The sequence below is a fragment of the Bubalus bubalis genome, chromosome 10 (genome assembly GCF_019923935.1).
Source record: "Bubalus bubalis isolate 160015118507 breed Murrah chromosome 10, NDDB_SH_1, whole genome shotgun sequence".
NCBI classification, from domain to species: domain Eukaryota; kingdom Metazoa; phylum Chordata; class Mammalia; order Artiodactyla; family Bovidae; genus Bubalus; species Bubalus bubalis.
The window spans coordinates 42,350,082-42,377,192 of record NC_059166.1 but is presented as its reverse complement, the minus strand read 5'-3'; the positions used below and the strand labels follow the sequence as shown (position 1 = coordinate 42,377,192).

At 38.7% G+C, this 27,111-nt stretch overlaps 1 protein-coding gene across 1 annotated transcript in view; it reads right to left on the bottom strand.

Moving 5' to 3' along the window:
* Positions 1 to 5,330: 5,330 nt before the first annotated feature.
* The window catches only part of SPACA1 (sperm acrosome associated 1), a 29,250-nt gene continuing 7,469 nt past the window's right edge, over positions 5,331 to 27,111 (bottom strand). The window contains exons 2-7 of the mRNA XM_025294586.2: positions 26,242 to 26,298; positions 19,932 to 20,033; positions 19,075 to 19,181; positions 15,349 to 15,484; positions 7,255 to 7,375; positions 5,331 to 5,544 (exon numbers count right to left, since the gene is read on the bottom strand). Coding sequence (XP_025150371.1) covers positions 5,388 to 5,544; positions 7,255 to 7,375; positions 15,349 to 15,484; positions 19,075 to 19,181; positions 19,932 to 20,033; positions 26,242 to 26,298 — 680 coding nt within the window. The 3' untranslated portion in view covers positions 5,331 to 5,387. The remainder of the gene's footprint in view (positions 5,545 to 7,254; positions 7,376 to 15,348; positions 15,485 to 19,074; positions 19,182 to 19,931; positions 20,034 to 26,241; positions 26,299 to 27,111) is intronic.

The following is a 27,111-nucleotide window of genomic DNA, read 5'->3' as shown; positions in this document are numbered from 1 at the left end:
ATCTTTTTTAGATATATAATTAGAGGAATCCAAAAGAGAGATGAGGAAGACTAAGGGATTAAGCCCTAAGAAGGAGGATGACAGGGAGGTACATGGAAAGCAGAGTTACTGAAGTCAAAGGAGATTTTCGATGAAAAAAGAGGGAGGGGGCTAATTGAAAAAGGAGTAGGTGACAGGGAAGGTAACGATACAAATTAAACTTGGATTCTGTATTCACATTCTCTTTTCCTGTATATCCTCATATCTAGCTTTACTTAAAATCTTTTTTCCCCCTAAAGTCTGTTCTTTTTCATTTTTCTCTGCTGCCAAGACACTCATCACGTCCTGCCTTGATTTACACAAACTCCTTCTCATTGGCCTCTTTCTCATCAGTTCCCTACTCCAGTCTTTGCCAACTGTGACTGCCAAGTCCATTTTCCTTTCCTGCTGTTCAGACTCTGTTTCTCCCACTCTTCTTTGGCGTCTCTTCACCTTCCAGCCTCCCCACAACTCTGCACCTGCTTACAACTCTTTCTCATCCTTCCTGCAGCCCCCTGCCCGCAACCCCCCCCCCTCCACAACTCCTTCCTCTGGCCCTGCCAACTCCTCTGGCATCTTGAGACAGCAGATTCAGGGACTGGTAACTTCAGGCCAACACCCTACGTCATCCTCCCACACAGAGCTCCCTACTTGTGCACATCGATGCAGCTCCTATTCCTGCTGCAAAGAAACCCAGCACATCCACTCCCTTTCTGAAGCTTGCTCGCTCTAATAACTGTATGCTGCATGCTGCTTTCCCCTAGAGTATACAAAAGACTATTGCTTGTATTGTACTGTTTTCTGTCCCTATTACCTCTAGGGTCATATATTGTTTGTTCTGGAAGAACATGATTTCATTACTGTCAGATGATTTCTTTTCCTTGTAAAGCACTTTATTGGTGTTACCTGGGGGTACTGCATAAATAATACAAATCTCACAATGCCCAACTGGTTGGTCCAAAATCACCTTGAGTTTTATCTCAGGAATACCTAAAACCCTATCTGTCAGAAAAGGGAGAAGATTAATATACAGAAAGGAAGCTGTGATGTTCCTATTGTCCTCGACAAATAATGCATGCCAAAAAAAAAAGTATCCAAGTGAAAAAGAAGTTGAGTGGGCATTGTTGGTAGCTCAGCATAATTCCTCTAAGTGATGGAAACAGTCCTCCAGGACATATCTACTGTCATCATATAAAGAGAACATTTGTATTACTACCTTTGGGCTTTTACTCATGCAAGTTTCACTTAGCAGAGATAGAAATGTCCTTTGTTTTTGCTGAAAATATTCACTACAGAGCCTAGGGACTCTTATTATTTCAAATAAGATCTATATTTATAAATACATGGACAGGTACAAAAAAATAATAAACTAGTACACATATCTCTAAGAACACGATTGAAATAATTGTTGCTTAGTCCTAAACTTTCTTTCTAACAAGAAAAAAACTTGAATACCTACCATTTATTCAAATGCATGGGGTATTTTCACAAAATGTAGAAGTTGAATATCAAAGAAAGATGTGTTCCTTTTTGCAATTTATTTCCTTTAAATTGTAAAGTAAAAACCTTAATATTCAACATCCTAGTTCCCTTTTCAACAAGAATCAGAAAGCTGTCAAAGGCAAACTGTTTTCCATCACACAAATGACTTGATCACAGATAATAAAACTGCACAAAACTCCAAGTCTAAATAACCATGTAAATGGGTTCTATGTTTTTTTGAGACAGATGGTGGATCACAACAGTGATGGGTTATGAATTCCAAAAAGATTGTCTTCCAGAATATAACCAAAAATGACTGGAGAAGATTTAAAATATAAAGTGGAACAACAACAACAACAAAAAAAAGCACATCAGTTTTCAAGAGATCAAGAAGACAGAAACAGAGAATATATGGATTATATTAGAGTCACTCTGGGAAGAAACCCATTTTGAGTTGAAACATTATGCCTATGTTAACTGAATAAAATTGAAATGCATTTAAACAGGATGAGTAATTCCATGACATATTCAAGACTGTAGAAAACTGCAACCTACTCTGTCTATCAACCACCTTATCATTTGCTGCTGGCCCCAAAGTATGCCCAACAGCCCCTGTCATTGTTGTGAACTCAATCTTCAGAAGCTCTTAGCTGCATAATATGAGAGTGAATTAGGAACTATTATGGACAAGAATTAAGGCCTGATTAATGAGATCTTGCATTTCAGTAGGACTCAAAAGAATGCAGATTAATGATTAAACTACCCTATCTAGGAAAGCATCAAAGTCATTGTCAAAAGGCCAATAATAAATGAATTCCAGGAAGGCATGGGCAAATGTGATAAAGCAGAAAAAAAAAATCAGGAGTGCCAATTTCAACATGGACTCCCTGGATATGTATACTTAGGCCACTGAGCTACATTTTTTCATATGTACTGTATACACACAATCACCTGTTCCTGCATACATCTCCAGTCTCATCTCCCACTACTCGTTTTCTCTTTCTATACCCTTCAGCTCAGTTAACCCTTCTTCAAGATGTGTCATGTTACTTTCTGACTCAGAGGCTTCACAAATACTGTTTCCTCTGCATAGGCTCCCTTCCGCCTTAAACAGGGCAACTCCTATGGAGGCTTTACGTCTCCTTTAAATGTCATTTCTCTTACTACAGCTTCACAGAAATTTGCAGGTTTCTTTCAATATATTCATCTCAGTTGTAGTTAGTTTGTAGTTAGTTTTAATGGCTGTCTTAACTCAAAGAGAAGGATCTTATCTTTTGGGGGGGCACAGTCTGTATTCCTAGTGGCTAGTACAGTATCTGGCCCATAGGAGTAGCCCAATGAATGTCCGTTAATTGACAGGACAAATGAAGGAGTCTCTTGGTGAGTAGGGTGTCATTTGAATGCTGCACAAAATCCAGCTGCTGCATATGCAGACTAATGCTTTGGGGTCCAAGAGGAAGTCCTCTTTTTGGTGTGGAATTGCTTGGCTTTTCTTTACCTCTTGGACCCTGATGCAAACTTTAAGACGTGTGTGTGTGTGTGTGTGTCATTTTGGTGACCAGAAGTAACAGATGCCTGGAATTTAGGAGTAGATGAGGACTAAAAGATGCCTCTGGCCTGGTCTACCCAGAGAGGAAAGTGACAGGTCCCATCTATAGCAGTGTTACACCCACATCTCCACTTCGGAGAGTCACAGTGTACATAAAGCACCTCGATGGGAAGTCTTGCACGGAAGTCTTCAACTCATTCAACCACGAAAACCTATTTTTCAGAAAACATGTGTCCCTCAGGATAGTCTTACTAAGGCTGCTGTATCAAACAGCCTCTAACCCTTACTGCTGCTGCTACTGCTAAGTCACTTCAGTCGTGTCTGACTCTGTGCGACCCCACAGACGGCAGCCCACCAGGCTCCCCCATCCCTGGGATTCTCCAGGCAAGAACACTGGAGTGGGTTGCCATTTCCTTCTCCAATGCATGAAAGTGAAAAGTGAAAGTGAAGTCGCTCAGTCGTATCCGACTCTTCATGACCCCACGGACTGCAGCCCACCAGGCTCCTCCATCCATGGGATTTTCCAGGCAAGAGTACTGGAGTGGGGTGCCATTGCCCTCTCCCTCTAACCCTTAGTGGCTTAAAAAGAACATGGTTTATTTCTCTTTCACACTACACATTTACTGTTCATTGACTGGAGATCCTGCACTGCATGGTCTTCACTCTGGGATCCAAGGTGTTAGAGCAGCCACCTTATAAGCATTTCTGGTTGTTCTAGCAGAGAAAAGTGAGCTCTGGATGTTTCCGCAGTGATATGGTCTAGACTGAGAATGACATTCGGAATTTGGGCTCATAACTCATGGACCAGGACTAGTCACGTGACCCCACCCAGTCACAAGGGTCTGAGGAAGTACTGCCCTCGCATATGGCTGGAAACCAGGTAGTCAGAAATATTCGCTAAATAGCACTGACAACTAAACCTCCTAACCTGACTGAACACTAATAGTCATTGAAGTATAGTTGGAAATGACTGCTGTTCATGGTTTTGAAAATAAGAATTGATAGTAATTACTACTGAAGAATGTTTAGCATCTGTGCTAAAGTTACATGACCATACTTAGTCAGGAATAAGAAATAGGAAGGCTTATTTTTTTTCATACATATCTGGGGGAAAGAGGAATATCTCTCTCACATACCACACACACAAAACAATTCTTTTGGAAGATTTTATGAAAACAATTTCTTTTCACTTAGTCTCTAGTGGAATTCCTACAACAGATAACAAAATCATTTCCCAGCCAATTCGTCATTGCTTCTCTCAAACACGAATGCGTTATAATAGAAAGCATGGAAAATTCCACAACACACCTACGTCTAAGCTCCCTGAGGGAGGTATACCATAAATGTCCATTCACAGCATCTTCACAGATGTGCAGAGTTAAGAAATCCCATAATTCCAGTAAAGTTGGTATACAATTCACCTAGACAAAAAATTAAATATATTTTGTGCTTACTATCATAGCCTCTGAAAATTAATTTCTGATGAAGTCTACCAAATCAAATTATCTAATGTCTTAGTATCTTGGTTGGTAGTTGATCACAACTGTGTCAGCTGATGACGCAGCAGTGGTTAGCAACCAGAAGGCAGTGATGGCACTGGGATCAGTTTTGAGACGTTGCCACCTGCATGCCGAACACAATGAAGGCATGCTATCAGTAGCCATGCAAAACTCCTTAATTCACTGCTTCTGTAAATTACAGGGCATGGTAAATTCTTGTCATTTACTCAGCCATTCCCAAGTTCCTTCCCAGTTCTTCATTATATAATCTTTCTATATGCAATCATAATTAAATGGCTTAATACATGTAAAATGCTTTGAGCAACGCTTGGCACATAGCAGCTACTAAGTGTCAGTTGTTTTCATTATTATTATTATTATTTTATGTCTTAAAAGTGATGCTTTGCATGTCTCCTGCCCTTCAGGGATGTGAAAATTTGGTTTGCTTTAAGCAAGTTCAATCCAGTGCTCCCAGTGAGGAGGTCTAACATGCAAGATATCTTCCATATGGTTTTTTTTTTTTCTTGTTGAGGACCAAACAGGCAAATCACCTTAGAAGTGATAAAAGTGATTTAAAATGTATTTAAAAGATTTTGTATATGTACCTCTAGATAAAGTGAGTATCTGAAATGGTAAATGTTGAGAACAAATTTTAAAATTTTTGATAATTGCACCACCAAGATACACTGATTAAAAAAGCCCCTTCTTATACTGCATTACCTCAGACTATAATAAATCACTTACAATACTGTTAAAGTATTTAACTATATATTTTATTTTTATAATAATGAATCTGATATGCTCTAATCTCCTTTGGTTTGTTATACATCATCCATACATCATTCATTCCATTCACTTAAAGCATCATCTTCATGTCCAGGTATATCTGTTGGTGACTGGTCAAGAGAAGTTGAATCTTTGTATCTCATTGAACTCAGCTCAGACTGTATCTCAGTTGTCGAGGCCTTTGCCCCCCAGAAATCTTTGACTGCCGTCCTGGAAGAAAAAAGTTTTTAAATATTTTTTGAAATGAAAACTAAAACTTTAGTTTTCTATATATAGAAGAGCCTCCTTGTTGCTGTTCAGTCGCTAAGTCGTGTCTGACTCCACAACCCCATGGACTGTGGCCACTAGGCTCCTCTGTCCATGGGATAACCCTGGTAAGAATACTGGAATGGCATGTCATTTCCTTCTCTGAGGGATCTTCCCCATCCAGGCATTGAACCCAGGTCTCCTGCATTGGCAGATGGATTCTTTACTGCTAAGCCACCAGGGAAACCCATAGAAGTGCCTCCTTAGTCAGGATTTATTTTTATTTTGCAACCCATCAGCTGCACTGTGATAGTAGATGAGCCTTCAGATGTACCAGGGGGTGATACTCATGTAGGTATTAGAAATACTCTCAAATGATGAACTAGTTGCTTATAATAACTACATTTTAAAGTTGTGATTATTTTCAACTAGTATGCAGGGCAGGAAGCAACAGTTAGAACTGGACATGGAACAACAGACTGGTTCCAAATAGGAAAAGGAGTACGTCAAGGCTGTATATTGTCACCCTGCTTATTTAACTTCTATGCAGAGTACATCATGAGAAACGCTGGGCTGGAAGAAACACAAGCTGGAATCAAGATTGCCAGAAGAAATATCAATAACCTCAGATATGCAGATGACACCACCCTTATGGCAGAAAGTGAAAAACTAAAGAGTCCCTTGATGAAAGTGAGAGAGGAGAGTGAAAAAGTTGGCTTACAGCTCAACATTCAGAAAACTAAGATCATGGTATCTGGTCCCATCACTTCATGGCAAATAGATGGGGAAACAGTGGCTGACTTTGTTTTTCTGGACTCCAAAATCATTGCAGATGGTGATTGCAGCCATGGAATTAAAAGACGCTTACACCTTGGAAGGAAAGTTATGACCAACCTAGATAGCATATTCAAAAGCAGAGATACTGTTTTGCCAACAAAGGTCAAGGCTATGGTTTTTCCAGTGGTCATGTATAGATGTGAGAGTTGGACTGTAAAGAAAGCTGAGTGCTGAAGAACTGATGCTTTTGAACTGTGGTGTTGAAGAAAACTCTTGAGAGTCCCTTGGACTGCAAGGAGGTCCAACCAGTCCATCCTACAGGAGATCAGTCCTGGGTGTTCATTGGAAGAACTGATGTTGAAGCTGAAACTCCAATACTTTGGCCACCTGATGTGAAGAGCTGACTCATTTGAAAAGACTCTGATGCTGGGAAAGATTGAGGGCAGGAGGAGAAGGGGACGACAGAGGATGGGATGCTTGGACGGCATCACCGACTCAATGGACATGGGTTTGGGTGGACCGGGAGTTGGTGATGGACAGGGAGGCCAGGCGTGCTGTGGTTCATGGGGTTGCAAAGAGTCGGACACTACTGAGTGACTGGACTGAACTGATTTTCAACTAGACAACACAAATATTAATTCAATAAACTTTTTGCTTTAACAACTACTGTATAAAATTGTGAAAACTGCATTTAAAAGTTTTCTCATGGCTGGGGATCAAGTCATGAGATCAGGTAGTTTGAACCAGGATTGTCTCAGGAGGGATGAAGAGAGTTGGACAGTCTTAAAACCTGCATAAGAAGCATAATGGACAGGGCCTTAGATTCACTGGACAGGGAGGGGCAGACAAGCAGATTTATTATCAAGGGTGATAGTTTAGTTGCAGTTCTTCACCTACCAATTTATAATTATGAAGATCAGTACAAAGATCACAAATATGCAGATAATAACTCCTATGGTCAGCACAAAAACTAGGACTGCATCAGTGTCTGGTCGGCTTGCTCTTTTCATCTGTAATTCTAGAGAAAAAAACCACATAGTGATGTGTTACTACTGGAAAAAAAAAAAAAAAAAGGAATGAACATCTAAATGTGAACTTTGTATCTGGAAAAGAGCTCTAGAAATATACAGCAAGAATTAGTGGAACGTGTTAATGAACTTTATCTACATGTTAGCAATGTTCTTTGCAAACATGCAGAAAGGTTCAAAGAATCTGACAATAAACATCCTGCATTTCCACCACCTAGACACTACCATCAAATTTTAACTATCCTTCTGTTCATGCTTCTATCAATCCACTGATCCACCTTATTTTTTTTTTGATGCATTTCAAGATAATTTGCTAATGTCTGCACACTTCTTACAGAATTCAAGAGAATATAATTAACTAGAGTGCAATATTTGTTTATATTTTTTCTTTTGAGGTAAAATGTACGGACCCTGAATTGAACAACAATCTTAAATATGTTATTTATTTAGTTATGGCAAATGCAAACACATATATGTAATTCAAATCCCTAAAAACACACAGAATATTACTCTACCCCAGAAAGTTTCCTTGAGCCCCTCCCAGTTAATCCCTGCCCAAACCTTCAGGCACAACTACAGTCCTGATTTTCTTTTCCACATAGATTGGTTCTGCCTGATCTAGAATTTCATAGGAATGGAAACATTCATTATACTTTCTTTTGTGTAAGGCTTTTTAACTCAGTATAATGTTTTAGAGATTCAACCATAATTGTTGCATATATCAACAGTTTTTTCTTTTTTATTACTGGATAATATGCCTCAATTATTCAGTCTCTTGATGGACACCCACACTGTTTCAGTTTGGGGTTATTATAAATAAACTGCTATGAATATTCTTATACAAGTCATTCTGTGAACACACACTCCCACTTCTTTTGGATAAATACCTATGAGTGGAACTGCTGGGTCATAGGGTAGAGGTATGCTTAGTTTTCTAAGAAATTACAGGATCTTTCCCCAAACTGATCATACTTGTTATACATGGTTTATTAAATTTTTTCCCTGGATTTTATCTTTTCATTTTTCTAGTGATTCCTTTTAAAGAGCTAAAGTTTTAAATATTTTAATGTAAGTTTCAGGTGTACAGTATTATGATTTGATATCTGTACATGGAGACTCCACCACAAGTCTAGTTACCATCCACCACCATAAAGTTGCCTCTCCCCCATCATCCATTTCACCTACCCTAAACCCGCTTCCTCTCCGGCAACCAATAATCTGGTTCTCTGTATCCATGAGTGTGTTTCTGTTTATTTTTTTAAATTCAACATATGAGTGAAATCTTTATATCTGTCTTTCTCCATCTGACTTTACTTAACTTAGCAATAACACCTTTAAGGTCCATCCATGTTGTTGCAAATGTCAGGATTTCATTCATTTTCTGGCTGAGCAGTATTTTGTGTGTGTGTGTGTGTGTGTGTGTGTGTGTGTATGTGAACCGTGAACTTCCTGATGTTCAAGCTGGTTTTAGAAAAGGCAGAGGAACCAGAGATCAAATTGCCAACATCCACTGGATCATGGAAAAAGCAAAAGAGTTCCAGAAAAACATCTATTTCTGCTTTATTGACTATGCCAAAGCCTTTGACTGTGTGGATCACAATAAACTGTGGAAAATTCTTCAAGAGATGGGAATACCAGACCACCTGACCTGCCTCTTGAGAAATTTGTATGCAGGTCAGGAAGCAACAGTTAGAACTGGACATGGAACAACAGACTGGTTCCAAACAGGAAAAGGAGTACGTCACAGCTGTATATTGTCACCCTGCTTATTTAACTTCTATGCAGAGTACATCATGAGAAACGCTGGGCTGGAAGAAGCACAAGCTGGAATCAAGATTGCCGGGAGAAATATCAATAACCTCAGATATGCAAATGACACCAGCCTTATGGCAGAAAGTGAAGAGGAACTCAAAAGCCTACTGATGAAAGTGAAAGTAGAGAGTGAAAAAGTTGGCTTAAAGCTCAACATTCAGAAAACGAAGATCATGGCATCCGGTCCCATCACTTCATGGGAAATAGATGGGGAAACAGTGGAAACAGTGTCAGACTTTATTTTTTTGGGCTCCAAAATCACTGCAGATGGTGATGCAGCCATGAAATTAAAAGACGCTTACTCCTTGGAAGGAATTTATGACCAACCTAGATAGCATATTCAAAAGCAGAGACATTACTTTGCCAACAAAGGTTCGTCTAGTAAAGGCTATGGTTTTTCCTGTGGTCATGTATGGATGTGAGAGTTGGACTATGAAGAAGGCTGAGCGCCAAAGAATTGATGCTTTTGAACTGTGGTGTTGGAGAAGACTCTTGAGAGTCCGTTGGACTGCAAGGAGATCCAACCAGTCCATTCTGAAGGAGATCAGCCCTGGGATTTCTTTGGAAGGAATGATGCTAAAGCTGAAACTCCAGTACTTTGGCCACCTCATGCGAAGAGTTGACTCATTGGAAAAGACTCTGATGCTGGGAGGGAATGGGGGCAGGAGGAGAAGGGGACGCCAGAGGATGAGATGGCTGGATGGCATCACTGACTCAATGGACGTGAGTCTCAGTGAACTCTGGGAGTTGGTGATGGACAGGGAGGCCTGGCATGCTGCGATTCATGGGGTCACAAAAAGTCGGACACGACTGAGCGACTGATCTGTTTTATATATATATATAGCACCTTCTTTATCCATTTGTCCATCAATGGACAGTTAGGTGGCTTCTATATCTTGGCTATTATAAATAATGCTCCAGAGAACATAGAGGTGCATATGTCTTTTTGAATTAGTATTATGTTCTCTGGATAAATATACAGAAGTGGAAAAGCTGTGTCTTATGGTAGTATTATTCTTAATTTTTTGAAGACTCTATGCTGCTTTTCATAGTGGCTGCACCAACAGTGTACAAGGGTTCCCTTTTCTCCACATCCTCTCCAACATTTGTTATTTTTTGTCTTTTTTGATAACAACCATTCTAATAGGTATAAGGTAGTACCTGTGGTTTTGATTTGCATTTCCCTAACTAGTGATGTTGAGCATATTTTTATGCATCTGCTGACCATCTGTATGTCTTCTTTGGAAAAAATGTCTATTCAGATCCTCTGCCTGATTTTTATCAGGTTTTATTTATTTATTTTTTAATGTTGATTACTGTGAGTTCCTTATGCATTCTGGCCTATTAACCCCTCATCAGAGATACCATGTACAAATGTCTCCTCCCATTCTGTAAGCTGTTTTTTTGTTTTGATGATGGTTTCCTTTGCTGTGCAGAAGCTTTTTAGTTTGAAGTAGTCCCACTGTTTATTTTTGCTTTTGTTTCCCTTGTCTCTGCAGTTAAACCTACAAAAACATCGCTAAGACCTATATCAATAAGGTTCAGAAGTCAGTTCAGTCGCTCAGTCGTGTCCGATACTTTGCATCCCCATGAACTGCAGCATGCCAGGCCTCCCTGTCCATCACCAACTCCCGGAGTTCACTCAAACCCACGTCCATCAAGTCAGTGATGCCATACAGCCATCTCATCCTCTGTCATCCCCTTCTCCTCCTGCCCCCAATCCCTCCCAGCATCAGAGTCATTTACAATGAGTCAACTCTTTGCATCAGGTGGCCAAAAGTACTGGAGTTTCAGCTTAGCATCATTCCCTCCAAAGAATACCCAGGACCGATCTCCCTTAGAATGGACTGGTTGGATCTCCTTGCAGTCCAAGGGACTCTCAAGAGTCTTCTCCAACACCACCGTTCAAAAGCATCAATTCTTCGGTGCTCAGCTTCCTTTATAGTCCAACTCTCATATCCATACATGATCAATGGAAAAAGCATAGCCTTTACCAGACGGACCTTTGTTGGCAAAGTAATGTCTCTGCTTTTCAATATGCTATCTAGGTTGGTCATAACCTTCCTTCCAAGGAGGAAGCGTCTTTTAATTTCATGGCTGCAATCACCATCTGCAGTGATTCTGGAGCCCAAAAAAATAAAGTCTGACACTGTTTCCACTGTTTCCCCTGTTTCCCCATCTATTTCCCATGAAGTGATGGGATCAGATGCCATGATCTTAGTTTTCTGAATGATGAGTTTTAAGCCAACTTTTTCACTCTCTTTTCACTCCCATCAAAAGGCTTTTTAGTTCCTCTTCACTTTCCGCCATAAGGGTGGTGTCATCTGCATATCTGAGGTTATTGATATTTCTCCCTGAAATCTTGATTCCAGCTTGTGCTTCCTCCAGCCCAGCATTTCTCATGATGTACTCTGCATAGAAGTTAAATAAGCAGGATGACAATATACAGCCTTGACATACTCCTTTTCCTATTTGGAACCTGTCTGTTGTTCCATGTCCAGTTCGAACTGTTGCTTCCTGACCTGCATACAAATTTCTCAAGAGGGAGGTCAGGTGGTCTGGTATTCCCATCTCTTGAAGAATTTTCCACAGTTTATTGTGATCCACACAGTCAAAAGCTTCGGCATAGTCAATAAAGCAGAAATAGATATTTTTCTGGAACTCTCTTGCTTTTTCCATGATCCAGCAGATGTTGGCAATTTGATCTCTGGTTCCTCTGCCTTTTCTAAAACCAGCTTGAACATCTGGAAGTTCACAGTTCACGTTTTACTGCCTATGTTTTTTTCCTAGGAATTTTATGATTTGAGGTCTTACGTTCAACTCTTCAATCCATTTTGAGTTTATTTCTGTGTACGGTGTAAGATAGTGACCTTCTTTCATTCTTTTGCATGTGGCTGTCAAATTTTCCCAATACCATTTTTGGAATATGAAGTTTAAAATTTTTTGAAGCCTAATTTATCAATATTTCCTTTTATGGTGACTGGTTTTTGTTCTATCTAAAAGGGAAGCCTTGCCTACTCCTGAATCATACAGATACTCTTATATGTTTTCTTTTTTAAGCTTGATGATTTTAGCTTTTATTAATACATTTAAGACTATAACACATCTCTAATTTTTGTATATGTTTTAATATCCAAACACCACTTTTAAATCAGCATTCTCTCCCATATCTGTCTGCTCTTCCTTATTAAGGAGACAAAATGAGTCTACCACATGTATTATAACACTGCTACATTGTAAGCTGATAAAAATGCAATTTATAGCAAATATTACTAACTTTTGAATTATATACCTTTCTTATGGCTCTTCCTGGTCCCTAAATCATAGACTCATAAAAGATTCATGTGGGAAAGGTCCAGAAAGATCATCTGATACAGCTTTTATACAGATAAGTAAACCAACATCCAGGGAGATTTAATGATTTGTGAAAGCTATGTTTTATGTATTTTAATATTTTCATTTTGATAAGTACCATTCTAACAGGGGCTTCCCAGGTGGTACTAGTGGTAAAGAATCTGCCTGCCTATGTAGGAGATGCAAGATTCACAAGTTTGATCCCTGGGTCAAGAAAATCCCCTGGAGAAGGAAATGGCAGCCCACTCCAGTATTCTTGCCTGGAGAATTCCATGGACAGAGAAGCCCAGTGGGCTACTGTACATGGAGTCGTGAAGAGTTGGACATGGCTGACTGCACACACACAACACTCTAACAGACTTGGTCTCCTATTCAGGCAATCTCAACTGCTTATTCATCTTGATTTTCTTTCTATTCTTTAAACACTATGAAATATAATTTTCCATTTTTCTTAGTAGTTCAAGAGCTATAAACTCAATTTAGTAATCTCATTAAATACTTCCAAGTACGATAAACAATTTTAAAAAGTTAAAGTTAGTCACTCAGTCGTGTCTGACTCTTTGTGACCCCATGGACTGTAGCCCACCAGGCTCCTCTGTCCATGGAATTCTCCAGGCAAGAATACTGGAATGCATTGCCATTCCCTTCTCCAGGGGATCTTCTCAACCCAGGGATCGAACCCAGGTCTCCTGCATTGCAGGCAGACTCTACTTAATGAGCCACCAGGGAAGCCAATTTATATCATATTTATATTCTAACATTGTTAAATTTAAAAAGTTTTTAACTTTTGATAATTTTAGACTTATAAAAGCAGTGGAATTTTTAAGCTCAAACAAACAAAAAAAAACTTTTAGGATTAAAACTTGAGGGGAAGAAATGCAAAATTTCTTTCCATTTATCTACTACCCTGAAATACTAGTCAAGAGAGGTGGAAAATGAGAGGTATCAAGATTCCAGTTCATTTTAATGGTAGTCTTCTTGCAAGGGTCCCTTAGAGTACTTTTATGTCTAATAAAAAATAGTTTCCATTTCTGTTGAAATTTTCTAATGAAAAACAGACTGAATTTTGATACTCTTACATTTTAGAAAAACTAAGCTTATGTTTGTATTAGTTTTTGAAGGCCACCATAACAAAGTACCACTAACTAGGGGACTTAAAAACAACAGAAATATTTGTTATCTCACAGTTTTGGAGGATAAATGTTTGAATAGCAGGCATTGGTAAGGCTGTGCTCTTGCCAGTGGCTCTGAGAAGGATCCTTCCTTTACTCTTCCAGGCTCTGGGAGCCCCAAATGTTCCTTAGTTTGTGACAGTGTAACTCCAGTTTCTGTGTCTGTCTTCACATGGCTGTCTTCTCCCCATGTGTCTTTGAGTCTTCACGTATTCTCCTCTCTCATGTTCTGTGTTTCTGTGTCCAGATTTCCCTCTTCTCATGAGGACACCAGTTAAACTGGATTAAAAGCCCACTCTTCTCTAGTATGTAAGATCGTGTCTTAACTGAATTAATTACACCTGCAACAACCCTATTTCCGGACACCATCACATTCTTAAGTTAGACGAGTTTGGACTTGAAAATATCTTTTTAGGGGGACATGATTCAATCAAAATAATGCCTAAATATAAAAGACAATTATCGTGGAAGTGAAAAATCTGTCATATGAGGGAATGGATGGGGCATTTTCATTAATTAAACCGTATCTACCCTGAAAATATTTCAGTCATGTATTTGTTTCGAGCCAGTACCATACTGTGAGAACATTTAAAGCCAAAACATTTGTCTGACGTCTAAAACAGCCAAAAGGGTCTGTCACAGCAGTATACCCAATTGTCCTTTTTAAAAGCAACTAATAGATATCAACATTTTCTGAAAACATTTTGTCATCTAACCAGTGCATGTGCTAAGGTGGCAGAGACACCCCCACCAGTCCTGGACAGCTACGAGAGAGAAAAGTCCACTTGTCTCACTTGCTGACCTTGGGGACTGTGCCCCAGTCCTTAGCTTACACCTGTTGCCTTTGAATCACAGGAAGAGCTAACCACTACTAAGCAGTCCTAACAAGGACCAAGCTGGGGGACACGAACTGAGAACGGCTGTCAAAACCTTTAATAGCCTGAACTGTGACTCACTGAGATCATTTTTAGTTGATGATGTTCGGTCCTTTTTTGCCTTTTATTGACATTATTCTTTTAATAACACCGAGTATATCCCAATATAGGACTACGGTTAGCTTTCACTGTAAATATTTTTTTAAAAGGACACTGAACAATACATCAAAGAAAGTTTACAGTTTATTTTTTTAAATCACCTCCAAAATACCTCAGCTTGTTTCCAGTTAAATAAAAGGCTAGAAGTGGTAGTTGCTCAGTCGTGTCCAGCTCTTTGCAACCCCATGGACTGTAGCCCACCAGACTCCTCTGTCCTCGGAATTCTTCAGGCAAGGATACTGGAGTGGGTAGCCATTTCCTTCTCCAGGGAATTTTCCCGACCCAAAGCTGGGATCAAAGCTGGGTCTTGTGCATTGCAGGCAGTCTTCATCATCTGAGCCACCAGGGAAACTCACACTACCTTGTAGAAAAGTCTTAATGGTATAAAACTAGTGCTTCCCAAAATGTGATCTCTGGACCAACAGCAACTAGGAACTTGTCAGAAATGGAAATTCTTGTGCCAGTGGATCTACAAATGCAGAAACTACAGGAGCTGGGCTAGTGGTCTGTGTCTCAACAAGATCACCATGTGATTCTGATACTCTCTGAAGTTTGAGATATAAGCAAGTCAAAATGTTGCTGGGTACTTACCAGTTGTCGTATAGATTGTGAATCTAATAGATGCTACTATTTCATTATTATCCAACGTTTCACACTCAAAAGCCTTGGGGTGAGTATCCCTGTGAACTTCCAGGATTGCTGAATCATTTGCAAGTATAATGGCTTGCTATTTTAAAAGGAAAAAAATATATCAATATTCTTCATGAAAATCTAAGATCAGAAAATAATTTATTTCTTATAACAAAATAAGAGTCACTTTCTCTCAGTCTAGGACAGTAATTAATTATGTACTTGTATTTTAAGGTCAGACAGAACAAGTACCAACTTCCTGACTGTGTAAATCAGAACGAGTTACTCTCTGCATCTCAGCTACAGTTGGTCCTCCATATCTTTGGGCTCCACATCAGTAGATTCAACAAATCATAGATCAAAAATACTCAGAAAAAAAGAATTTCCAGAAAGTTCCAAAAAGCAAAACTTGAATTGGTTGCACAGTAACTCTTTACTTGGCATTTATATTGCATTTACAAATACTTATATAGCATTTTCCAAGGCAAACCATTGGAAACCTTTGTTTGTTTCCAAGGCAAACCATTAAATATCACAGTAATCCAAGTCTATGCCATGACCAGTAATGCTGAAGAAGCTGAAGTTGAACAGTTCTATGAAGACATAAGACCTTCTAGAACTAACACCCAAAAAAGATGTCCTTTTCATTATAGGGGACTGGAATGCAACAGTAGGAAGTCAAGAAACACCTGGAGTAACAGGCAAATTTGGCCTTGGAGTATGGAATGAAGCAGGGCAAAGGCTAATAGAGTTTTGCAAGAGAACGCACTGGTCATAGCAAACACCCTCTTCCAACACCACCAGAGAAGACTCTACACATGGACATCACCAGATGGTCAACACCAAAATCAGACTGACAATATTCTTTGCAGCCAAAGATGGAGAAGCTCTATACAGTCGGCAAAAACAAGACCAGGAGCTGACTGGGGCTCGGATCATGAACTCCTTATTGCCAAATTCAGACTCAAATTGAAGAAAGTAGAGAAAACCACTAGACCATTCAGGTATGACCTAAATCAAATCCCTTATGATTATACAGTGGAAGTGAGAAATAGATTTAAGGGACTAGATCTGATAGATAGAGTGCCTGATGAACTATGGACGGATGTTCGTACATTGTACAGGAGACAGGGATCAAGACCATCCCTAAGAAAAAGAAATGCAAAAAAGCAAAATGGGAGTCTGAGGAGGCCTTACAAATAGCTGTGAAAAGAAGGGAAGCGAAAAGCAAAGGAGAAAAGGAAAGATATAAGCATCCGAATGCAGAATTCCAAAGAATAGCAAAAGAGATAAGAAAGCCTTCCTCAGCAATCAATGCAAAGAACTAGAGGGAAACAATAGAATGGGAAAGACTAGAGATCTCTTTAAGAAAATTAGAGATACCAAGGGGACATTTCATGCAAAGATGGGCTCAATAAAGGACAGAAATGGCAGGGACCTAAGAAAAGCAGAAGATATTAAGAAGAGGGGGAAGAATACACAGAAGAACTGTACAAAAAAGATCTTCACGACCCAGATAATCATGATGGTGTGATCACTGACCTAGAGCCAGACATCCTGGAATGTGAAGTCAAGTGGGCCTTAGGAAGCATCACTACGAACAAAGTTAGTGGAGGTGATGGAATTCCAGTTGAGCTGTTTCAAATCCTGAAAGATGATGCTGTGAAAGTGTTGCGCTCAGTATGCCAGCAAATTTGGAAAACTCAGCAGTGGCCACAGGACTGGAAAACGTCAGTTTGCATTCCGATCCCAAAGAAAGGCAATGCCCAAGAATACTCAAACTACCGCATACTTGCACTCATCTCACATGCTAGTAAAGTAATGCTTCAAATTCTCAAAGCCAGGCTTCAGCAATATGTGAACCGTGAACTTCCAGATGTTCAAGCTGGTTTTAGAAAAGGCAGAGGAACCAGAGATCAAATTGCCAACATCTGCTGGATCATCAAAAAAGCAAGAGAGTTCCAGAAAAACATCTATTTCTGCTTTATTGACTATGCCAAAGCCTTTGACTGTGTGGATCACAATAAACTGTGGAAAATTCTGAAAGAGATGGGAATACCAGACCACCTGACCTGCCTCTTGAGAAACCTATATGCAGGTCAGGAAGCGGAACAACAGACTGGTTCCAAATAGGAAAAGGACTACGTCAAGGCTGTATATTGTCACCCTGCTTATTTAACTTCTATGCAGAGTACATCATGAGAAATGTTGGGCTGGAGGAAGCACAAGCTGGAATCAAGATTGCTGGGAGAAATATCAATAACCTCAGATATGCAGATGACACCATCTTTATGGCAGAAAGTGAAGAAGAACTAACAAGGCTCTTGATGAAAGTCAAAATGGAGAGTAAAAAAGTTGGCTTAAAACTCAACATTCAGAAAACTAAGATCATGGTATCTGGTCCCATCACTTAATGGCAAATAGATGGGGAAACAGTGGCTGACTTTATTTTTCTGGGTTCCAAAATCATTGCAGATGGTGATTGCAGCCATGAAATTAAAAGACATTTACACCTTGGAAGGAAAGTTATGACCAACCTAGACAGCATATTAAAAAGCAGAGACATTACTTTGTCAACAAAGGTCCGTCTAGTCAAGGCTATGGTTTTTCCAGTGGTCATGTGTGGATGTGAGAGTTGGACTATAAGGAAAGCTGAGTGCCGAAGAATTGATGCTTTTGAACAGTGGTGTTGGAGAAGACTCTTGAGAGTCCCTTGGACTGCAAGGAGATTCAACCAGTCCATCCTAAAGCACATCAGTCCTGGGTGTTCACTGGAAGGACTGATGTTGAAGCTGAAACTCCAATACTTTGGCCACCTGATGCGAAGAGCTGACTCATTTGAAAGGACCCTGATGCTAGGAAAGATTGAGGGCAGGAGGAGAAGGGGACAACAGAGGATGAGATGATTGGATGGCATCACTGACTCAATGGACATGGGTTTGGGTAGACTCTGGGATTTGGTGATGGACAGGGAGGCCTGGCGTGCTGAGGTTCATGGGGTCGCAAAGAGTCGGACATGACTAAGTGACTGAACTGAACTGATATAGCACTTACATTAATATTATAAATAATCTAGAGGTGTTTTAAAGTATATGGACAGAAGTATCTGTTATATTCAAATACTATATAATTTGCCATGTTATATACTGATATAATACCATGGTATTATATACTAATACTGTGTTATATAAGAAAATTGAGCATCTCTGATTCTGATGTCTGAAGGGGTCCTGGAGTCAACTCCCTGAGGAAACGGAGCAACAATTGTACTTATCTGCAAAATGGGTATAATGATGGGATTACCTCATAGATTGTTACATGAGTAAAAGAAACTCTAGCAGTTGGTGTATATCTGGCATTTAATAAGCCCTCAACTAATGTTAGCTACTGTTATCATTATACAAGAATTATAAATACAAATGAAAACCTTGCTTCCCAAATAGAACACTTTATATAAAATAGATGCTTCTATGTTCTGATAATAGCTGGCCCTAAACATATATAAAGTTGTAGCTCTACTAAGAAATGAAAGACAATTTAAATCCCAAAAATAATAAAGTTGTATGATTTTTACTTCATTTTTGCAAACTGCTTTTGAAGAGAAAGTGCTCTGAGAGTCATCAAGCACTGGGAAACAAATCTTATTACTCCCTGGAAAGCACCAACTTATATACATTCATTACTCACCTGGTCTGGCCTTAGAAGTCTCCAAATATATTTGAAACGGTTTTCAGGAGATGTATGAACACATGCAAGCCTAACACGTTCAAGGCTTTCTGAAATTGGTCTACCCCCTGAAAAAAAATTATATACATATATACCAATGGGCTTTGTGAGCTGCTTTATACACAATACTACTTTTAAAAGTCATCCCCAATTTTAAAAGAAATTACACGCTGAAAGTTAGTAAATGTATTACTGGAAGTTTGACTGTAGAGGAGCAGAGTCGTCATGGACGCAACGATAAAGTCACGGAAGAGGCAAGTAAACACCATACCTGTCTGTTCCTTTGGCAAAATAAACTATAGAGAAGAGACAGTAAGGGCAAGCTACTTAGTGATCTATTAAACTTTGAGATATACTTACTAGTGGCTGCCAATTTTCTGGTTAGGAACAACCCCTCCTCTGTCCACCTCTTTCTGGCTTAGAGATAATGAAACCTCAGACGAGTGAAATTTGATATAGAAAGGCTCTCAAAGTTCCCAATGTGGAGTTTACCAATCTACTGATAGACTGACACAACCACAAGGTCAAAAGCATTTCTCTGGAGGATAGCTTCAACCAAAACCTGAGTGCAGTAAGGTTCCAGTGTACTAGAGAGAATGTTTGTTAAATTTAGACACAACTGAAAAAATGTAAAGAAAAGTAGAAAGACCTATAACTGTCTGGAGAAGTGGAATTTTAAGTTTTCTTATGATTTCCATTCAGTATATCAGTAGATCATTTTGATCATCTCCCTCCACTCAAGGCAAACTGAGGTTAAGGATATCTCCCCAGAGTAAACATGGCCCCTCTGTCTCCCTCCAGTATAAAGTCCAACTCACAGCCACAATCTACTGGTCCACGACATTCTTCCACTCGTACGATACACTTGGATTCACCACCAGGGCATCCACTTGTCAATATAACTTCTCTAATACCGATACCTTTGATAAAAGAAATTGGCAGATGTTAAAAAAAAAAAAAAAGAATTCCAGGGTTATTTTATTTTTCCACCTAGGTCAATTTTGAAACTTTTCTCGTAATTTCAGAAATTAAATTCCTAAATTCAGGGTAATAACATTTAGAGATAGCTCAGCAGGTAAAGAATCAACCTGCAATGCAGGAGACCTGGGTTCAATCCCTGAGTCAGAAAGATCCCCTGGAGAAGGGAATGGTTACCCACTCCAGTATTCTTGCCTGGAGAGGAGCCTGGTGGGCTACAATCCATGAGTTCAAAAAGAGTAGGATACAACTGAAGTGACTGAGCACGAGCACAAGCACTTTGAATTATTTCATAAAACAACATTTCCAAAATGAGTCACATGAAACACTAGTTCCTCTGGTTGATAACATAAGAAAAAAGATTCCATGATTCTCTACATTTGGAAAGTATACATTAAATTAAAATGAAATGAATCTCCTCAGAATTTTAGAGGACCTTTTAATATGCTAGTAAATGAATGTGCCATTATGTGTAAACTTTCATTGATCAAAGATGCAAAAGTTTTACATTCTAACATTTTTGAGATCAGAATGCATTTTAGAATTGACAGCATGTCAAGAATGACAATATTTTTCCTTTTTAGAGATGTATAAAATGTGCTTATTACAGCTAATAAAGCCTACTACTGAAACAGTAGAAAGCAGTAACACACAGGGTCTTCCAAATTTATTTGACCATGGAACTTTGGAATGGGGGGAGTTGTAGCTTGCAGAGGAAATTACAAAAATTACACTGTAACATAAATGATGCTTTTTAACACCTAGACTGGTAAACATCTCTGTATTAAATTTATCAAGATAGACTTAATGACCAGACCTCCATTTCCAAAGTGATAACTCTTGTTAGAATTGCCACACATTTCATAAGAAATCAAGTCTTTACTGACCCATCTCAGATCTCCACTGAGTTTGCCCTACCAACATCAGAAGTGAGAGAGATGATAAAAGCTGGTTAAAAGCTGGTTCAGTGACATGCCGAACATGTCCTGTGATAAGACTGTGCTGTCACAGGCTAAGGAGTAGTCTGTCTTGATATTCTTCCTACCAAGTTCCTTCTTTCAGTCCCTGTAAGATGTTAACCATACAACCCGTTCTCAAAACAAGGGTAAGCTGAAGTCTAGAGATGGCTTCAGTTCAGTTCAGTCACTCAGTCATTTCTGACTCTTTGAGACCCCATGGACTGCAGGATGCCAGGCTTCCCTTCCCATCACCAACTCCCAGAGCTTGCTCAAACTCATGTCCATTGAGTCGGTGATGCTATCCAACCATCTCATCCTCTGTCATCCCCTTCTCCTCCCACCTTCAATCTTTCCCAGCATCAGGGTCTTTTCTAATGAGTCAGTTCTTCACATCAGGTGGCCAAAGTATCGGAGCTTCAGCTTCAGCATCGGTCCTTCCAATGAATATTCAGGACTGATTTCCTTTAGGATGGACTGGTTTGACCTCCTTGCAGTCCAAGGGACTCTCAAGAGTCTTCTCCAACACCACAGTTCAAAAGCATCAATTCTTCAGCACTCAGCTTTCTTTATAGTCCAACTCTCACATCCATACATGACTACTGGAAAACCATAGCTTTGACTAGACACATTTGTCAGCAAAGTCATGTCTCTGCTTTTCAATATTCTGTCTAGGTTGGTCATAGTTGGGGTTCCCTTGTGGCTCAGCTGGTAAAGAATCTGCCTGCAAGGTGGAAGACCTGGGTTTGATCCATGGGTTGGGAAGATACCCTCAAGAAGGAAAAGGTTACCCACTTCAGTATTCTGGCCTGGATAATTCCATGGACTGCATAGTCCATGGGATTGCAAAGAGTCAGACATGACTGAGCAACTTTCACTTTCACTCTCTAGGTTGGTCATAGCTTTTCTTCCAAGGAGCAAGTGTCTTTTAATTTCATGGCTGCACTCATGTGTAGTAATTTTGGAGCCCAAGAAAATAAAGTCTGTCACTCTTTCCATTGTTTCCCCATATATTTGCCATGAAGTGATGGGACCCTATGCCATGATCTTAGTTTTTCAAATGTTGAGTTTTAAGCCAGCTTTTTTACTCTCCTCTTTCACTTCCATTAAGAAGCAAGTCTTTATTTTCTTGCTTTTGGCCATAACCATGGTGTCATCTGCATATCTGAAGTTATTGCTACTTGTCTCTGCAATTCTGGTTCCAGCTTATGCTTCATCCAGCCCAGCATTTTGCATGATAGATTCTGCTTATAAGTCAAATAAGCAAGGTGACAATATACAGCCTTGACGTACTGCTTTCCCAATTTGGAACCAGTCCTTTGTTTAATGTCCAGGTCTAACTGTTGCTTTTGACCTGCAAACAGGTTTCGCAGCGAGCAAGTAAGGTGATCTGGTATTCCCATCTCTTTTAAGAATTTTCCAACACAGTCAAAGCCTTTGGTATAGTCAATGAAGCAGATGTAGATGTTTTTCTGGAATTCTTTTGCTTTTTCTATGATCCAACAGATGTCGGCAATTTGATCTCTGGTTCCTTTGCCTTTTCTAAATCCAACTTGAACATCTGGAAGTTCTCGGTTCATGTACTGCTGAAGCCTAGCTTAGAGAATTTTGAGCGTTTCTTTGCTAGCATGTGAGAGAAGCACAATTGTGCAGTAGTTTGAATGTTCTTTGGCATTGCGTTTCTTTGGCATTGGAATGAAAACTGACCTTTTCCAGTCCTATGGCCACTGCTGAGTTTTCCAAATTTGCTGGCATATTGAGTACAGCACTTTCACAGCATCAGCTTTTAGGATTTGAAGTAGGATTTGATGGAATTTCATCACCTCCACTAGTTTTGTTCATAGTGATACTTCCTAAGGTTCATTTGTCTTTGCACTCCAGGATGTCTGGCTCTAGGTGAGTGATCACACCATTGTGGTTATCTGGGTCATTAAGATCTTTTTTTTATAATTCTTCTGTGTATTCTTTATACCTCTTCTTAATATCTTCTGCTTCTGTTAGGTACATATCATTTCTGTCCTTTATTGTGCCCATCTTTGCATGAAATGTTCCCTTGGTATCTCTAATTCTCCTGAAGAGATCGCTAGTCTTTCCTGTTCTGTCATTTTCTTCTATTTCTTTGCATTGATCACTGAGGAAGGCTTTCTTATCTCTTCTTGCTATTCTTTGGAACTCTGCATTCAGATGGGTATATCTTCCCTTTTTTCCTTTGCCTTTTGCTTCTCTTCTCCCAGCTATTTTTAAGGCCTCCTCAGACAACCATTTTACCTTTTTGTGTTTCTTTTTCTTGGGGATGGCTCTGATCAGTCTCCTGGACAATGTCATAAACCTCCATCCACAGTTCTTAAGGCACTCTATCAGATCTAGTCCCTTAAATCTATTTCTCACTTCCACTGTATAGTCATAAGGGATTTGATTTAGGTCATACCTGAATGATCTAGTGGTTTCCCCTACTTTCTTCAACTTAAGTCTGAATTTTGCAATAAAGAGTTCATGATGTGAGCCATAGTCAGCTCCCGGTCTTGTTTTGGCTGACCGTATAGAACTTGGCTTATAATACAAGAGATGGCTTATAATCTGTTGGTTTATCATATAAGAGATGGCTTATAAGAGCATGTTTCAATCTTCAGAGTGCATGCAAAACACCTGAGACATACTAATGTGCAAATTATGATGCAGTAAGTAGGTCTGCAGTAGGTCCTGAGGTTCTGAATTTTTCACAAGCTCTCAGGCTATGCTGATGTAGCTAGCCTGTGGACCAAACTTTGAGAAGCAAACAAGAGAGTTCTCCATATGAGATAAGGAGAGGGAAGGTTGGATGAGGAAAGGTCTCTTTTGATTAAACGAGATTCTTAAGAATGGCTGCAGAATGGCTCCACTTAAATTTATGAATAGTACTTCTCTAGGGGGATAGTCTTATTCTGAAATGCATAAATATTTTCCAAGCAGGAATTTTATGTATTTATTTATTTAGCCAAATAGATTTCATTGCAATGATGTGTGTAGATGTGACATGTAAGTCAAAACTTAAAAACATGCTTGTATGTTCCAAGAAAACAAAACTTTTTGAATGCTAAAATATTGTTTTGGGCATTCAACAGAATTTTCACTAAAGCATTTTTTTCTTTTAAATAATTTTTACAGGTTGAAAATATTTTTAGTAGTTAAAATATTATAGATGTGAAATATTGCCTTTTATGGTTTATTTTTAGAACTTACCACCATCTGACATATTACGTTTTACATTATGTATCTTTTTGACCCTACTAAAAAATATACTCCTTAAAGGCAGAGAGTTCTCACTGCTTTGTTCACTGCTGTATTCTAACACCTATAATAATACCTGGCACATAGTAGGCAAAAACTTAAAAAGCAGAAAACAAAAACTAACTTGTTGAATGTGTGTTAGACACTCAGTTGTGTCTGACTCTTTGCAATCCCAGGGACTGCAGCCCACCAGGCTCCTCTGTCCATGGGATTCTCCGGGCAAGAATACTGGAGTGGGTTGCCATGGCCTCCTCCAAGGGATCTTCCTAACCTAGAGATCCAACCTGGGTCTCCCACACTGCAGACAGATCCTTTATCATCTGAGCCACTAGGGAAGCCCAAATTTATTGAATAAAGATATATAATTTCTGAAGTACATCTTTAAAGAGTAGGACATACCAATTATTAGAATTGTCATAAAAATCATTCTCTGTGAGATTTCACAAGCAAGCAGCAGAATAAAAATATAAATTGCAAATGAATAAATACAAAATTATTACATAGATTCCTCTCATCTCTGACTCTAACTGACCAAGAAATTAAGGTAAAAAACAGGTTTAAAACTATCTCAAGAGACAGAAAGTAGAATAATTGTTGCAAGGGATTGGGGTAAGTGGGAAATTAGTGTTTAACTGGTACAGAGGTTTCAGTTTGGGGATGATGAAAAATTTGGGAGTGGATTGCAATAATGACTGCATGACAATATGAATGTGCTTAGTGTCATTAAAACGTACATTTAAAAAATGGTTAAAAGCGTAAATTTTGTTAAGTTTATTTTAGCATCATTTTTTAAACCTTATCTCAAATAAAAACAATTTAGCTATAATTTTTGACCAAAAAAATAAAAAAAACCATACATAATGTTTTGATCTGTATCTGCATGGACTTTGATTTCTTTCCCTCTGGTTTTTGTTCTTCCCTTCTGTCACTATCTTTTTCGAAGGCAGACTCTATTTAGAATAAACTTAATTACATTGTGAATTATCTACTGTCTTCTTAGTATATTAGTCTATAGTGGTTCTCAAAAGATGGTCTTTGAAAAAGCAGCATCAGCTTCATTTGTGAACTTACTTTAGAAATATAAATTCTTAGACCTCATTGAAGGCCTAAGTGAGTCAGAAATTTTGAAGTAGGACTCACAATCCATGTTTTAACAAGCCCTTCAGGCACTTATGGTGAACACTTTTAAGTCTGAGGTGGTGCAATGGTAAAGAATTCACCAGCCAATGCAGGAGATGTAGGAGATGCAGGTTCGATCCCTGGTTTGGGAAGATCCCCTAGAGAAGGAAATGGCAACCCACTCCAGTATTCTTGCCTCAGAAATCCTATGGACAGAGGAGCCTGGTGGGCTATAGTGCATGGGATCACAAGAGTCTGACACAACTAAGCACTCACTATCTTATTACAGCACGTGTAGTCTTAATTCAATACTTATCTAAGAGATTTTACGTCCAATTTCTATCCAAGGAATGATCAAAATAAATCAGTCTTTGAATATTATTTTCCCCACAAAGCCAATACCTCTTTTTTCTAAGACACGACATATAAAATGGAAAACTGTAGAATTTAGAATAGACTATTTAAAAAAGCAAATCTGTTGATAGATTTGCCAACACAGTATGTGGAAGACATCTGTGAGATGCATCAGAAGACCTTTAATCTTCCAAACCTCTGAGATAAAGTTTTACTCTTGTGAAAGCAGTTTATGTGCCCCCCCACACAAAATAATAATATGTATATATATTAAAGAGTGGGCTTAAAATAAGACTTAGAGGTTATGAACTGAAAATATACTCCCTTAGAAAGCAATCAGTTTGAGTTTTGTGTGTAAATCACAATTACAAACAGAGATCAGAAAGACGCATGATAGTACACTTTGTCCGCCCATCCCCACTACAATATTACTTATCTGCTCTATGTTACTTACCACATGTAACGGTGCACATCCCAAATTCTACTTCTTTGACTATCGTCTTATTTGAAACTAAAAATAAATGCAAAAATACATTATTTAATCATAGGGAAACTTTTCTAAGTGAAAAACTCTTACTTGGAGATGGAGGATATAAGCACTGATCATATAGGAAGCAGACATTTAAAAAATTATATTAAATCAGAAAAGCAATGCCATTACTAGTATATCTTCTATTACTGTTTAAATGAAAAGACAGCTAAACCTTTAAAGAATTAAATTAGGAAATAACTTACAAAGATTTATATTTAAACCTGTACATAATTTTTAAAATAATGCTTTTCATCAGTTTAATACATGGTGAGTTAAAAGTTATATGGAATGTCAGAAAAATTACAAAAAAAAAAAAAAAAAGCCTGCCAATTATAGGGCCCAATTTTTTCTATTTTCTACTTTCCAAAAAATTTTGAGTGTATTATTTCTATCCAAAAAGAAACCTTCATGCTAAGTATTCATTAAAATTATGTTATAAATTGGTTCTACTCATTCTCAGGTTAAGATGGTAAATTAGTCCTAAGAATTTATTTCAACATTTTATTTAGCAGGGTGATCAAGGAATATACAAGTATTTGAGTAGTTAAAAATTACTGGTTTTAAATCTCATGTTTCTCTTTTTCTAATTGTTCCACAATTTGACATGAATTCTACTAGCTGTATTTAATCAATTCTTGCTAACTCAGATTAGGACTAAAATCTCAATAAAAATAAATATTAAATGAGGTGCTAGAAGGTAATTTTTAAAAGGCATGATGTAGTGAGGTAACATTTATAATGTAGGAAAATGCATCAAAATTGGAGTCCAAATTGCTACTTCTACCACGAATT